Raw genomic sequence first — 15,922 nt, forward strand, 5'->3', positions numbered from 1 at the left:
AGCCATTGATGATGCCAAGAAAAAAAGGAAGATGAAGAAGTAGAGATTATCGCACGCAGATATAGTTATAAACATAAAAGTTCCCAAATGTTTTGAATAACTTTGTGCATGGGATCAGTTGGTTAAAGCATTGATGAAAAGATTAATGGACCAGGGTTCGATTCTAGGCAGTTGCAATTTTTTTAAAACGAAACTAAAGCATCAAAACGACGCTGTTTTTGATGCTCGATGCCACCTCCTCAAACATGTGTCATCTGAGTCAGCTCTTGACTAATATTTGTTTATATTGACTTTGAAATTGGCACTATTTTATAAAATTGGGTATGAAATTTGAATTTTATAGAGTATAGGTAGAAATTGACACCGATCGTTTGTATAGGTATAAATTGGCACTTTTGACATTATACAGGTCGGAAATGACCCTTTTCCCCTAGTCAGCCGATCTAGTACGCGAGGAGTTACCACTTAGGCACTTACCATTGTACATTACAACCTTGTCTGTATAGAACAGAACCGAGCTTGCGTTTTATACCAAAAACAGGTGTTGTATTCCTGATTCTGAAAACAAGGGAATCCTCGTTCGTGCTTAGTCTTTGTACTATTGACAAAAAGAAATGAATTGACAATGGGCTCAGTAAAGCCCAAAAGATCTGCCACTCACAACACTTCTCCACTGACTTTGATCACTGATTTGATTTTTCTATTCTTTAAAAAAAAAAAAAAAAAAAAACACAAATCACAAATCCCCATGAACAAAACTCACAGAGCTTAACCGAGCTTAAACACTCTCTAACACAGACGACTTGACTCAGATCATCACCGTCGGAGATCGCGTTACTTTATCCATTTCAATGGGAGGTAAATCAGAGCCGGCGAAATCGGAATCCATGGCGACGACGACGACGAGTCCAGATCTGATCAACAGTAGTTTCTTCTCTTTCAAATCCCTAAAATTGAAGACGAAGCAGCAAGAGCTCTTACTCCGTATCGCGATCCTTGGTCTCGTCTACATCTTAGCCTTCATAGCTCGTCTCTTCAGTGTTCTCCGTTACGAATCCATGATCCACGAATTCGATCCGTATTTCAACTACCGTACCACTCTTTTCCTCACGGAGAAAGGCTTCTACGAGTTTTGGAACTGGTTCGATTCCGAGAGCTGGTATCCTCTTGGTCGAATCATCGGTGGTACGCTTTATCCTGGTCTCATGGTCACCGCCGCTTTAATCTACTGGGCATTACGGTTTCTCCGATTCTTCGTTCATATCCGTGAGGTTTGTGTGTTGACGGCTCCGTTCTTCGCGTCGAATACGACTCTCGTTGCTTATTTCTTCGGTAAAGAGATTTGGGATACAGGGGCTGGTCTCGTTGCTGCTGTTCTTATCGCTATTTGTCCTGGATACATTTCTCGGTCTGTTGCTGGTTCGTATGATAACGAAGCTGTGGCGATTTTCGCGCTTTTGTTGACGTTTTATCTGTTTGTTAAAGCGGTGAACACTGGTTCGTTGGCTTGGGCTCTTGGCTCTGCGTTTGGTTACTTTTATATGGTTTCGGCTTGGGGTGGGTATGTGTTTATTATTAACTTGGTTCCGCTTTACGTCTTGGTGTTGTTGATCACGGGGAGGTATTCAATGAGGCTTTACATTGCTTATAACTGTATGTATATCTTGGGGATGTTGCTCGCTATGCAAATTCGGTTTGTTGGTTTTCAACATGTTCAATCTGGTGAGCATATGGGTGCAATGGGAGTATTCTTATTGATGCAGGTTTGTTCTCTTTCCACCACCTGAATTTGAGATCTTGTTAAGAGTATAGTGTAAAGATGAAATCTTGTTGATCTACTTGTACAGGTGTTTTACTTCTTGGACTGGGTGAAGTACCAGCTCAATGACACTAAGTTGTTCCAAACCTTTTTGAGGATAACTGTGACATCGGCTATTCTGGTTGGTGGTATTGCTTTGGGTGTAGGAACGGCGTCTGGCTATATATCTCCATGGACTGGTCGATTTTACTCATTGCTTGATCCGACTTACGCAAAGGATCACATTCCCATTATTGCTTCTGTTTCTGAGCATCAGCCTACGGCCTGGTCATCTTTCATGTTTGACTACCATATTCTGCTCTTCCTTTTCCCAGCGGGACTTTACTTCTGTTTCAAGCGTTTGTCGGATGCTACAATATTTATCGTCATGTATGGTCTCACTAGCTTGTACTTTGCTGGTGTCATGGTTCGGCTTATTCTCGTCGCTACTCCAGCAGTTTGTCTTATTAGTGCCATAGCTGTCTCTGCCACTGTCAAGAATTTAACTTCTCTGTTAAGGACGAAGCAAAAGGTTTCCCAGACTGGTTCCACGAAAGGAGCTGGTAGTTCAAAAGCCTCTTCAAAGGTAAATCTTTAGTATCCTTGTCCCCACCAAATTTTGATCGGTTTTGGTTTAAACTATTGTACTACTTGCCAACTACTTTGAATTGTAGCACGCTTCCCTGGTGAACGGAGAAAATTTAATCCTCGTCTCTTATGTCCTAGCAGGTTACACTTGATCAGTCTCAGCCTTTTCAGAAGAATGGTGCCATTGCCCTTCTTGTTGGAGTATTTTATCTGCTCAGTAGATATGCTATTCACTGCACATGGGTGACATCAGAGGCATATTCATCTCCCTCAATTGTCCTAGCTGCAAGAGGAGCCCATGGGAACAGAATCCTTTTTGATGATTACCGTGAGGCCTACTACTGGCTTAGGCAAAACACTCCCACTGATGCTAAGATCATGTCATGGTGGGACTATGGGTACCAAATCACTGCAATGGGAAACAGAACCGTCATCGTTGATAACAATACCTGGAACAACACACATATTGCTACTGTTGGACGTGCTATGTCTTCTAATGAAGACGAGGCGTATGAAATCATGAGGTCACTTGATGTGAACTATGTATTGGTCGTGTTTGGTGGTGTTACTGGTTATTCCTCAGATGATATCAACAAGTAAGTCTCTTTACGTCTCTCATGAATTCATGTATACTCCTCGTCGCATTTTTTACTGAAAATCTGGTTATTGTTGCGTGTCAGTCAAATATGTCATTAATTTGGTGGTGGCTTGCTAAAGAAATACTCAAACTTTTACTTAGGCAACATTCTCAATTATATAACTGTGGGTTTGTGGTCACTAATTTTGACTAGTAGTGAGAAAATAAATGGCTTGGGCTAGTATTAAGTGGATACTTATCAACCAAATATGGAAGTGGCTGGTGATTTAGAAACTAGCTGTCATGGGTAGATTCTACATGTGACTTGTGGCAATTGGTTTGAGTCGCCCAATTAAGATTTAGTTGTTATTACATACATCTCTACCATCCCTGGCACGTTAATACCTTCAATGGTCTTCCAGTTCTTAGGAGTCGTAAGAAAACGTTTGTGTGCTAGTGTATTTACTGATCCTCATAAGAAACATTATGTGAGTTAGGTTCTTGTGGATGGTGAGAATTGGAGGTGGAGTATTCCCAGTGATCAAGGAACCTGATTACCTTGTGAATGGTGAATTCCGTGTAGACAAAGGTGCATCACCAAAGATGCTGAACTGTCTCATGTAAGTTCACACTCAACTCAAGACTCTACTTTTAGCTTGTTATAATTTTGAGGACGATGCAATTTATCTTAAATGTGTTTTCCGTGTATAGGTACAAGTTATGTTATTACAGGTTCGGTGAGCTGACCACAGAGTATGGCAAGCCACCCGGGTATGTTAAACACTAGCGTTTTGCATTTTGAAGATAGTTTTAATTTATCATACACACATTTAGTTTACGTATGCAAAAAGTTGAGTGGTGGAGTTATTGGCAGGTATGATAGAGCAAGAGGGGGGGAGATAGGGAACAAAGACATCAAACTTGAACACTTAGAAGAAGCTTACACAACATCCAACTGGATAGTTCGTATTTATAGAGTCAAACCTCCGACGAATAGGTTGTGACGCTTCAATGTTACAAAAAATGGCTTTAGATAGTTGATAGTTTTGAGGATGAACCATACAATTTCGGATTTTCTTGGACTTAAGTTTTATTTTATTTTTATGCATTAACAGTTTTTGTAGTTTTTCCATCACTTAAGTTAAAACCTATTTGCATTGGTTTGTTCCTCTTCTTTTAAAACAGGTTTGATCGAGCTCAAAGTAAACATGAATGTTGCCACTTAGAGATAAAACGTAACCATATTGAAAACCAAAGAGTAAATCCTGACATGACTTTAACTTAAAAAATTTCCACCACGACAAAATTAAAGAAGACCCTCAATCCCTATAAGCTACTAAATGTTACCCCGTGGGTTTAATAGGTTGTAGTAGTAGCATTGTGGCGAACTAGGGTGGAAGCTGACAGGAGTAGATGGGTATAATGTTGGACGAAATGGTTGTGGCACCATGAAATTAGGGATAGGCATTGGAGGGAAACTGTTTGGCAATCTTGATCCACACATGAAATACGGCTGTAAATTGTTGTATCCTCTGACTGGAGGTTGCGGAGATAATATTGTTGCCGGAGTGGCCGCTTGACTAAAGAAAAGATGTTGGTGAGGACTTGATGTTATAGTTGATGACGAAACAACGTTTTGCGGGAGGTTGTTAAATCGAGTTTGTAAATCATGAAATCTACGTTCCTCTTTACATTGTGCCAAAGAAACATAGATAGGTTTGTTTCCCACCATCTTCCCATCCATCTTGAGTATCTATGTTCAAAAAATAAGATAATAATAATTAGACGTGAGTTTCTTGATTTAAAAGGCATAACTAAAAAACCATGTTTACAAACTTACAGCTTGAGAAGCTTCCTCGCTCGTTGAGAACTCAACAAACCCAACACCTTTGCTCATATGATTTGAATGGACCATGACCTACAAAATACATTTTGATAACTTTCTCGTACTCACGAATCAAATTAATTATTTTACTAAGAGATTGCATACGTACCTTGCAAGAAGTGATGGTTCCAAACTCAGAGAATAATTCTTGAAGCTTTTTGTTATCAACAGAATCCTCAAGATTCTTCACATAAAGATTCAACCCTTTACTTGTTCTCACATCCCGTTCTATTTTCTCTACTTTGAATTTGGCTTTCAAATCTTCAACTCTATTATTTTTCCTCTGGGCCCTTCCCACATACAATTTTTTCTCATCCACTACTGTCCCGTTCATCTTCTCTATCGCAGTAACTGCATCCTCAGCCTTCTCGAAGTTCACAAACCCAAACCTTCTAGACCTACCTTCTCCGTCTTTCATCACCACTGCGCTAGTTATCTCCCCAAACTCCCCAAAAAGCCTCTTCAAATCAGCATCCGTCGCAGTCTCAGCCAAGTTTTTAACATACACATTAGTGAAAACCGGTGATTCATCCCATTGACGACGACTAACGAATGGACACACGTGAATATGTTGATTACGGACGAGTTTGTCATTATTGCGAACATTGCATGCGATATTGACTGAAAGCTCTGAGTAGAACTGGACGAACCCGTATCCTTTCGAAACTCTGGAAGCATCACAAACTACTTTGCTAGATAGAACTTTTCCAAATGTAGAGAACATGTCGCAAAGTTGCTTGCTGTCGACAGATTCGTGTAGATTCTTGACGAACACGTTGCCTCGACCGCTCCTCCTCTTGCTAGGATCACGTTCTGAAAACATTTATCCTCATCGGTTTCCCCTTTAACTTATGAAAGTTCAGCACATCCATCGCGATCTTTGCTGTTTTATCCACACACAAGAAACAACAATAACAAAAAAAAAAACACCAAACCAGAAACAATTAAATTCGTTAATGAACTTCACATACATGAACACGTTTACCAAAATCATGCAATGGTCACCTACATAATAACGAATAAAAAACTACAAGTGTACACTAGATTAGTGAACACGTGAAACTAAACTCTTTCTCAAACGATTAAACACTAAAAAAAGCCAACATGATTGATTGAGCAATATAGGTTATATTACCTTGGGAACTATGGTTGAAATTAACATATGCATAAGGAAGAGATGAGCCAGTGTTTCGGTTGCCACAAATTTTAACTGAGGATACATCATGAGTAATCTCATTGAATGTTGTGTATAATTCGATCTCTTTAACACTTGAATCAAGATCTCCCAAGACTAGTAGTTCCCATAATTGAAACGAAACTATGAGCTCTGCTGATTGTTAAGGGAAAACAAAATAATTATATAGCCTTGAATTTATATAGAAGTTTCTTTATTAAAACAGAATTAGGGTTTTGGTTTTAGAACACAAACCTAAAAAAGATTCGAAAAATTAATTTAATAATTGTGTAAAATAATAGATATTTTTGAAAAGAATATTTGAGAAACATTTCTAACAAATTCTCTAGAAAACTATTAAATTAAGCTTTCCTTTTCTTTTTATATATATATATATATATATATATATATATATATTTTGTAATATCTGATATTATTGAATTTTTATGTAATATCTGATATTATTGAATTTTTATGTAATATCTGATATTATTGAATATTAATAATAGGTTGTGTTACAATGATTATAATAGAGGAAGAATGATAATCCAATATTGTAATATTTAATATTTAATTTTTTTTTTGTTTGTCGTCATAAATATTTGATATTTAATATATTTTTTTGTTTGTCGTCGTCATAAACAATATTTAGTTTTAGCTACAGAATCGAAATTAAATAGATCGTCAAAATCTTATCATCTTAAAGACAACTAAACAAAAATAAAAGGGTTATCATATAAATATCAATAACTACAGGAACTAAAATGTAAATAGAGAAACATAAGTATCTCTGTGTTTGTTTCTCGTCGACGCCGCGTTGAATTTTTTTTCCAACCGGCGTCGAATCGTTTCCTCGCCGTCATACGAGCAACCGTCTTAAACGCCGCCGCTGAACTAATGACTATGTCCGATGGAAAATCCGATCCCGGCGGCGATGACCGAGACTCTGAAATCGCTAAAGAAACCGAACTAGTGTTTCTCCGTAATCGCGTCAAGGTAGAAATCTCCGTACAACTTGTTATCTTTCGTTTCTTCAACTTTTTTCTGGTTCTCCGTAGTCTCTTCGCCCTATGCTTGTACCCTTCGTGGTAGGTTAATAATTTTTTTTTGTTAGTGGAACGATCTAAATACACAGTGCTTGAGGTTGAATTTGAAATTTGTGTTCAATCTTCGGTTAATTCTCATGTACAAGTGTTAGATGGTGTTTCAGTGTTGTTAATTCTCATTGTTTGTTCTATATATATCATCAGGAGTTAGAAGCGGAAAATGCTGAATTGTTGTCTCAGGTTTCAAGCTGCCAATGTCAACAGGTAAACATATTCTTAACCTTTGGTTGAATTCAAACTAGTTCGTTCGAGGTTGCCAAGAACGTCTCCTTGGTGTTTATGTTGTAGATGGAAGTGAAGGATGATCGGTTAGTTAGGAGAAGGAGAGTTAGAAAGGGAGATAAGAATAGTATACCGAGTCATCTTATCTCAAAGAGATATGTTGCACTAAAAATCATGTATTTTGGTAAGAGGTATGCCATATGTTTTTCTTATACGTTATTTTATCTTCTCCAACGTCATGTCATTGGTCCTAATCGTAGACTTGTCTTTATTTCAGATTTTATGGCTTTTCGGCTGAAGCACAAATGGAACCAAGTGTTGAGGTTCTCTTTGTTTTGTTTTGTTAACAGATAACTGATGTGTATTTTACATGATGAGTAACTTGTGTGTTCCCCACAGTCAGAAATTTTTAAAGCACTTGAAAGGACACGGCTTTTAATTGGTGACAAGAAAGACTCTTGTTACTCGAGATGCGGGAGAACAGATAAAGGTGTTTCGTCCACGGGGCAGGTGGATTGCTTGGCCCTCTCTTGATAATTTCTTTCGATCTTACTTAGCAATCTCACTGTTTGTCTGTGGCGAATGATCTAGTGTGCCAATCATTTATCATATAATCTCAGCAGTTTAATAATCAATTTCTCATTGTGCTCATGTTCTTCTAAAAACACTGTAATATGAGCATTCCCAAATATCTCTTAGGTCGCCTCATGGAATCTCATATATTTGATTGTTGATGCAGGTGATTGCTCTGTTTTTAAGATCCAGACTGAAGGCACCTACTGGAGACTCTGAAGGACAAGTTAATGGGAGAACGGGTGAAAGTAAATAGTTTCACTCTGAGAATGTAATTCATTTTGGTGATTTCCCTTTTCTTAATGGTGTTGCTGTAACTCTCTGCTTTCTCTGGTTTAGGACCAGAATATGATTATGTGAGAGTTCTGAATCGTGCTCTCCCTGATGACATCCGAGTTACTGGATGGTCTCCGGCTCCAATTGACTTTCATGCAAGGTTTGTGTGTTACCTTTTTTGTATCTCCTTCGTTCTTGTGTTGACTATTCCCGCTCTTAAGACTGCAGAATACCTTTGTGTGTTGCTTATCGTTTTTAGTTTTCTTGTGTACAGGTTCAGTTGCTCTGCTAGAGAATACAAATATTTCTTTTGGAGACAAAATCTGAATCTCTCGGTGCAGTAGTCTCTACTCTTTGTCAATATGTTAAAAGAATTTAAAAGTGAAACAATATAGATGCTCATTTTGATTCACATCTTCCTCTAGGCCATGGACATTGCTGGGAAGAAGTTCATCGGAGAGCATGATTTTAGGAACTTCTGCAAGATGGACGTGGCAAATGTGCATTGCTATACTCGACGTGTTACTTTCTTTGATGTCTCTCCTTGTCAAAATAGGTCGGCTTTGGTAAAAAGCACATTCAAGCAAATCTTTTGTTCCTTATTGATGACTTCTGACTGCATCAGTATTCTTTAAACTGATTTTGCATGCTATAAAGGATAAGGTTCAACTAAGAATTTTGCTTAACACCGTAAGATTTTTGAGGAACGAATGGTAGACCATTAGGTCATAGGGTTATGACTAATAGATTTGGGTAAATTTTAGGGCAGACCAAATCATGTTCTAGAAGTCACAGGAACAATAATTTTTTTTGCATCCTCTAGGGCACAATGGCACCCATTGTTAACCTCACACCAGTCACTAGCTTATATACACCCATGATTCTCTGATCGTTTACTTTTTATTTTTTTCTTGGTCCTAAAACCACCAGTTTCCTTGTTTATATTCTTGTGAAGTCATGAGGGTGATCAGCTTTGCACATTTACAATGAGAGGCAGTGCTTTCCTGTGGCACCAGATCCGCTGCATGGTTGCGGTGCTATTCATGATTGGGCAGGGCGTTGAATCGGTTGATGTATGTACTTGTTGGGGGGCCTTCATGTTTGTTCCAATTTCTTTTTCCAGTTCATTCCAACCCTTACTTAGGTGTTTATATTTTCTTCAAATATTGATTCTGCAATGAACTGAATGGTACTTACGCAGGTGATAGATACATTGTTGGACACCAAGAAAACGCCAAGAAAACCTCAATATCTGTTGGCCTCCGAGATTCCCTTAGTCCTCCGTACATGTGAATTTGAAAATGTTGACTTCATATGTTCTCCAGGTAAGTAAGTCTGATGGAGATATCTTGGAAATGGTTTTAGATTCAGTAGATATGATAATAACAACCCTCTCTCATGCCTAAAGGCGCTGCAGAGTCACTTCGGTCTCACTTCAAGAATGAGTCGTTGACATACCAATTAGAGTCTGTGATTTATCAGGAGGCTCTCCGGAACTGTTTACCACCATGCAATGGTATGATATATAAGTATCTCATTTACCGTAAGTATTAAGATGACTTCTATGAACGAGAGAATCAACTCAAAACGTTCAGTTTCAACAGAACAAAGCTCATGCAATGATGTAGAAAAAAAGAAGAAACGAGCAGAACACGTTCCCCTATTATCTCGACCAACTGAGCGTAAGTCTTCTTCGACATATCTCACTGCAACATGCACATACGCAAAGATGGAAAGCTCATACGCCCTCTTGCTTTTTTTGTTTTGTTCCTGCAGCATCTTACGAAGAACGAGCTGCGAAATTGAAACCAAGGAAACAAGAAACTTGTCATGTGTAGTGTAAGTGTAAGGGGATGTCATGTGGGCGACCATCATCAAAGAATAGAGAGGTTTTCAGTCTTTTGTTTGTTGTATCAGTTGATTGTTTTAAAGTTTCGATTGATTTCATATTATATAAGGACTAGAATTTGTACCCGTCCAATGCGTGGAATTTTAATTGAAAACATTGTCTATCAATATAAATTATTGAACTTAAATATAATCATTCAATTTTTTTAACTTAAATCTATTATAAATAATGAACTTATTCCACTAATTAGTATTCAACATATATATTTGATAATGTTTTCTTGACAAATAAAATAATTTGATATATATCACGTGGTAACTAAGTTCACTTTAAAATATCATAGAAAGAATAATTGATGACTACCTCATAATTTTTTTTTATCTTTAAAAGAATTTCTTTTTTATGCAAATTCCATGAAAACATTTTTTAAAGGTTTGGATGTTGATTATCGATCGTTGACCTAATTGTATATATTATATGTTGATACTAACATAACACTATTTTGTATAAAATCTGAATATATCAAATCTCATCAACATTACTTAGTGTAAAGGTACATATATATAATAGCATATCGTTACAACATCTTTACCCATCGAAGCAAGTTCAACGTACCATAAAAGAATTCTCGACCAATTAACTTGAGTGTTTTGGATATATCGGTTTATAACCGGTTCACTTACAACAGCATATTCGTGGCATCTTTTTCTGGTAACAAGCTCTGCAACAGAGGTATTTTAGTTGGTGCCCACTGAGTAAGATTCGGGGGCTTCCGGCGCAAAAGCTCATTCTAAACCGCGGGAACCTAGTTGTAGATACTCCTTGATTTGCTATTTCAGTTTGATCTTCTTTATATGTATGTATGTCAATCACAAAGATCAATATACATAAATTTATTGGCATCTGTTTATTTTCATGGTATCAGAGCATGAACATTTTTGTTTGACAAATCTCTAAAATTTTTTTTGAACCCTTTTTGTTTAAAATATTATAAATACAATTACATAAATTTTGTTCTATTCTACCATGAATTTAAAATTTACTTCTATTCTAAAACTCATTAACACATTTTGAAATTTTAAATTGTGGTTAATTTAAAAGTAAAGTTAAATTATATTATTATCACTAATAAAGAATTTATAGTATTGTTTTCTTATTTTAACATTTCATTTATTTTATATAATTAAATCTTTATTTATTTAAACTCTCTATTAATTATAGGTAACATAAATATGGACTAATGAATATTTTAAGTTTATTTTAAAGTTAAAAATATAATGTTATTTAGGTGGCAGAACGAGAAGAGAGGAAAACTAATTTTATAGACATAGACTGAATATAAAATCTAAAATTTCTAACTCATGATTATTATTTTTATTTTTTTCAAATGTTTATAGTTGTGGAAAGTATCAAGTTTCTATTATGATTAACTATGGTTTTAATATGGTCAAACCGATCGGTTTCAGTTTTTAAAATCGGTTTGAACCCGAACGGTAACCGAACAAAATAACAGAGGACATGCTGATCAGTTAATTCCTGGAAATCGAAATCTAACCAAATTAACCAAACCTGATTTTGTTTGGCATATATGCCTTCGAACCCTAACTCCATATATACAATTATTAAAAATATAACACAATTATGAATAGAGAAGAAAGCGATCAGATTCCATCCCTATCGATGATCTCATTCCTGATATACTCTCGAGATTGCCAGCAAAGTCAATCGCTAGATTTGGCTGCGTGTCGAAGCTAAATGGTGGTCCATCCTTCGCAAGCCATACTTCACCGAGTTGTTAAGTAGGTCCTCGGGTCGTCCACGTAACTTAATTGGGGTCAAAAAGGAAAGTGAAGGTCATTGGTTTTTCTTTTCATCGCCTCAGCCTCCAAATCCATACGACAAGTCGTCTCTTGTTGTAACCTCTGATTTTCATACAAATATCTCGTTTGACTTAATCTTCTACCAAGGTTGTAGATATATGCCTCCGGTTTGCTCTATTTTTCCAGTATAATGATCATAAAGGAGGATTATGAGAATGCAATGCAATGCACGGGACAATATGAGAACTTACCTGAACCGAGGACAAATTACAAAAGGGATAATGTCTTAGGGTTCGATCCGATTGGCAAGCAAATCAAGGTTTTGGTCATTTTCAATAGTGTCAATGGTCATCATATGATTCATATCCTGAATTTAACTGAAAAAATGAGTTGGAGGATGATCCAATCTCTCTCATATATTCGTTATCATGAACCTTTAGGTAATGGGATATGCATCAATCAATGTGGTTTTATATTACTTAGCTGATGAAGCTGAATATGAGGATTATTATATAGTTTGCTTTATTTAATGGGAATTTAGTGTAATCTACCACATTGGTTATAAATCTTTTTTAGTCTACCACATTACCGAAATCTTTTCTAATCTACCAAAAGCAGCCATGGTAAATGATTTAAATAGCTCTGAAATCTGCCATTGAAATATTTGTAATCTGTCATTGTATATAAATCTTCTCAGATTTACCACATTAGAAAAACATTTTCCAATTTACCCAAAGTGACTGTACCAAATGATGTTAAATAGCCCTCTTCTCTTCCCTTGAAATATGGCGTTCGGCGAGGCAGTACAACATCTAACGGGGCATTAATTACTTTGGCATTTAGCTGTAAATTTGTGTTGTTTATTTTATTTAAGTGGTTCTATGCACAAAATAAAAATAATTAAAAAAGGGAACATGCAGCGATGGTATAATATATCTGACTTCGCATTTAATACAAGTATGATACGACGAAAGTGTGTAACTATATATTTATATATTTAGAATTTTTTAATTGGTTTACCAAATAATTAACTATATCTATATATACAAAATATCAGCTGTGGACAATATTTATCCGGCAAACAATAATTATATTTGACTTAAGTTTGTTCACTACCCTTAAGTAAGTGGGCGGTAGTCTTGTAGACTAATAAACGATAGAAATTATTTATAAGTTGTCCATTAAAACATATGTATATACATTTGTAATATTTTAAAATGATAAAATATGCATAGTAAAAAATAATATTTAAAGTAGACGAAATATATATTTCTCGTAGAAAAGATTTTAGATAGTAGACACAAATATTACAGTGGAGAAAACATGTCATGAACCAAAAATAAAATAATGTGAATCAATTAATACGATGGACAAAAAGTAAAATTTTAAATTTGTCCACAGACGAAGCTAAAAGAATAAGAAGTATGAGACAAATGTGACTGATTCTTTTTCTCATTCATAGTGGAATCTTCTTTACATAAAATAAAAAAGAAGAAGCAAAACCCATAAATTTAGAGAAAGATTGTAATTCAAATGAGATCTTCACCTACCTCATTCACGTGAAGACAAGACCAAATATATTATTTCTCTGACCAAAACATCAAAAGACAGGACATACACACTGAGCTATACAAAATTCAATTTTTTTTTTTTTTTCCAAAAGCTTTGATTAATGTTGAGGGTTATATGCGTCTTTGCACTTCTAAGTTGTGGTATAATCCAAAAGGACTAAGTCGGTAGAACCCACAATTTTGGTTTCAGAATGTGGCACATTTTTTTAAAAACTCTTGAAATATCGTGTGCCGCCGTAGGACAACATGTGACTTCACATTAAATGCATTGGTAACCCAAGCTTGTATTAAATGTTGACAAAAGAGAGGAATTCTGGGTAAAAGGGAGTATGAGATTAAATAATAAAATAAAAGAGAATGAAAGGGGATATTGGGACATGGTTGACACATTTAATAGAAGAAGACGAAATTGTAGGTTTTATGGTGGACGACATCGCAGGTACGAAATTATTAATTGAAGTTTTGTGTGAAAAAAATTTTGTTTTTTTTGCGAATGAGTTGGTATGTTGATTGGCCTGCATTTATTGATTGGCCTGCTAAGTTGGCGAAAGTGGTGGACAATAATGAAAATGTAGACAAGTATGCAGAGCTGTTATCCACAAGATCTTCACAGGTAGACAATAGGACTAGAGTGGAGTCCAATCTAGAAGAGGGGCTATATGAGGTAAATGTGGTTACTGAATTAGAAACGGAGGACAATAATTTGGTGGTGGACAATGTTAGATGTAATGGTCACCTGGGGACATCATGTGTGTGATGTAACGGTTTCCAATATAAGAGAGCTGGGGGACAAAATGATGGCAATAGACAAAGTTGGCACCTCTGGCGATGTTGTAGGTCCATTGTCCACTATAAAATGATGGCAACCATTAATGCACCCCAAACTTAAAAGTTATTCAGTTTAAAATAATTTAAAATTTTTCAGAAAATATGAAAAGACAAGATACGGGAAAAAAATAAAAAAATAGATTTCTGAGATTTTTCTATTCGATGGCTGGAGGGTACAAATGTATTTTCATCTATTAGATGTGGTATTTCCCGAAAGGACTGAACCAATGTGGTAGAACGCACAACTTTTGTTTCTGAATGTGGTACATTAGTTAAAAAACTCAAATTTTTGTAAACTAGAGAAATCGAAGGAGGTTTTCTCTTGTCTTATTCTTATTGATTCAATCGTTCATTACATATATATAGGGATAGACAAACCATTAGTACAAACCGACTAGGTAATAGGTAAAGGGCCTTCGGCCATGGGCCGTAAACACTAGGACGTACATGGACCATGTATGGGCCGTGTATGGACCGGTTATGGAAATCCACCATCCATGTTTTACAACACTCTCCCTTGGATGACATAACCGTGCAAGTGCTAGAAAGGATCTCGGTAATGTGCTTGGGGGTGCTGCCTCGGTAAAACCTTACCAGGAAAACCCATTGGGACAAAACCATAGTGAAAGAAAAAGAGTACAACACGCATTACTCCCCCTGTTCCAAGCATCCCTAGAAGTCCTTAAGTCTCCGCATTCCAATCTGATGTGTGAGCTTCTTGAATGTTGATGTCGGTAGTGACTTGGTAAAGAGATTGGCTGAATTGTCGCAAGAAGGAACTTGTACCACTTGAACTTCTCTGGCCTTTTGTAGTTCATGTGTGAAGAAGAACTTGGGTAATATGTGCTTCGTCCGATCTCCCTTAATGTATCCTTCCTTAAGCTGTGTGATGCATGCCGTATTGTCTTCATAGATAACCGTAGGCTCCTTATCGTCGGCCATGCCACAATCTGATCGGATGTGTTGAGTCATTGACCTCAACCACACACACTCACAGCTGGCTTCATGCATTGCTAAGATTTCGGCATGATTAGATGATGTGGCTGCAATGGTTTGCTTCATAGAAAGCCACGAAATAGCTGTACCACCGTGTGTAAACACATAGCCGATTTGAGACCTAGCATTATGCGGATCCGATAGATAACCTGCATCAGCAAAACCAACTAAACCTTCTTTGTTATGGTTAGTATAATATAAACCCAAATCTAATGTTCCTTGTAGGTAACGTAATACATGCTTAATACCGTCCCAGTGCCTTTGGGTTGGACAAGAGCTAAATCTAGGTAGGAGGTTCACGACAAAACATATGCCTGATCTAGTGTGGCTAGCACTGAGGTATGGCACTTCCGGACCAAGAACTTCTTCATTGTTCTTCTTTAGGCCGAATGGATCTTTATCCAAATCAAGGCTCCTCACAACCATCATGCTAGTCAATGGGTGAGCTTGGTCCATATTAAACCTCTTGAGTACCTTTTCAGTATATGTCATTTGATGCACAAGGATTTCATCATTTATGTACACAAGCTGCAATCCCAAACAGAATTTAGTCTTGCCTAGGTCTTTCATCTCGAATTCTTTCTTTAGATATTCGACTGTTTGGGCGATTTCCCCAAAGGTTCCTAGGATATTCAAATCATCCACATATACTGCTATTA

At 36.6% G+C, this 15,922-nt stretch overlaps 2 protein-coding genes and 1 pseudogene across 3 annotated transcripts; 2 read left to right on the top strand and 1 right to left on the bottom strand.

The window, feature by feature from the left end:
- On the top strand, positions 852 to 4,127 carry LOC104777404 (dolichyl-diphosphooligosaccharide--protein glycosyltransferase subunit STT3B). Its single transcript, XM_010501651.2, has 6 exons — positions 852 to 1,763; positions 1,848 to 2,384; positions 2,528 to 2,982; positions 3,461 to 3,583; positions 3,675 to 3,734; positions 3,838 to 4,127. The coding sequence occupies exons 1-6, from the start codon at positions 852 to 854 to the stop codon at positions 3,965 to 3,967; spliced, it is 2,217 nt and encodes a 738-aa protein (XP_010499953.1). The 3' UTR covers positions 3,968 to 4,127.
- On the bottom strand, positions 4,300 to 5,720 carry LOC104779078 (annotated as a pseudogene).
- Positions 6,790 to 10,257, top strand: LOC104777405 (tRNA pseudouridine(38/39) synthase). 2 transcript variants are annotated; one of them, XM_010501653.2, is made up of 14 exons: positions 6,790 to 7,018; positions 7,273 to 7,332; positions 7,417 to 7,541; positions 7,628 to 7,673; positions 7,750 to 7,860; positions 8,090 to 8,171; positions 8,263 to 8,359; positions 8,474 to 8,534; positions 8,625 to 8,755; positions 9,155 to 9,272; positions 9,401 to 9,524; positions 9,608 to 9,715; positions 9,795 to 9,881; positions 9,976 to 10,257. In XM_010501653.2, the coding sequence occupies exons 1-14, from the start codon at positions 6,920 to 6,922 to the stop codon at positions 10,035 to 10,037; spliced, it is 1,311 nt and encodes a 436-aa protein (XP_010499955.1). In that variant the 5' UTR covers positions 6,790 to 6,919; the 3' UTR covers positions 10,038 to 10,257. The 2 variants fall into 2 exon arrangements, with proteins under 2 accessions (XP_010499955.1, XP_010499956.1); XM_010501654.2 differs by having other exon boundaries at positions 9,804 to 9,881.

This window comes from Camelina sativa, chromosome 3 (assembly GCF_000633955.1).
Source record: "Camelina sativa cultivar DH55 chromosome 3, Cs, whole genome shotgun sequence".
In the NCBI taxonomy this organism is placed as follows: Eukaryota; Viridiplantae; Streptophyta; class Magnoliopsida; order Brassicales; family Brassicaceae; genus Camelina; species Camelina sativa.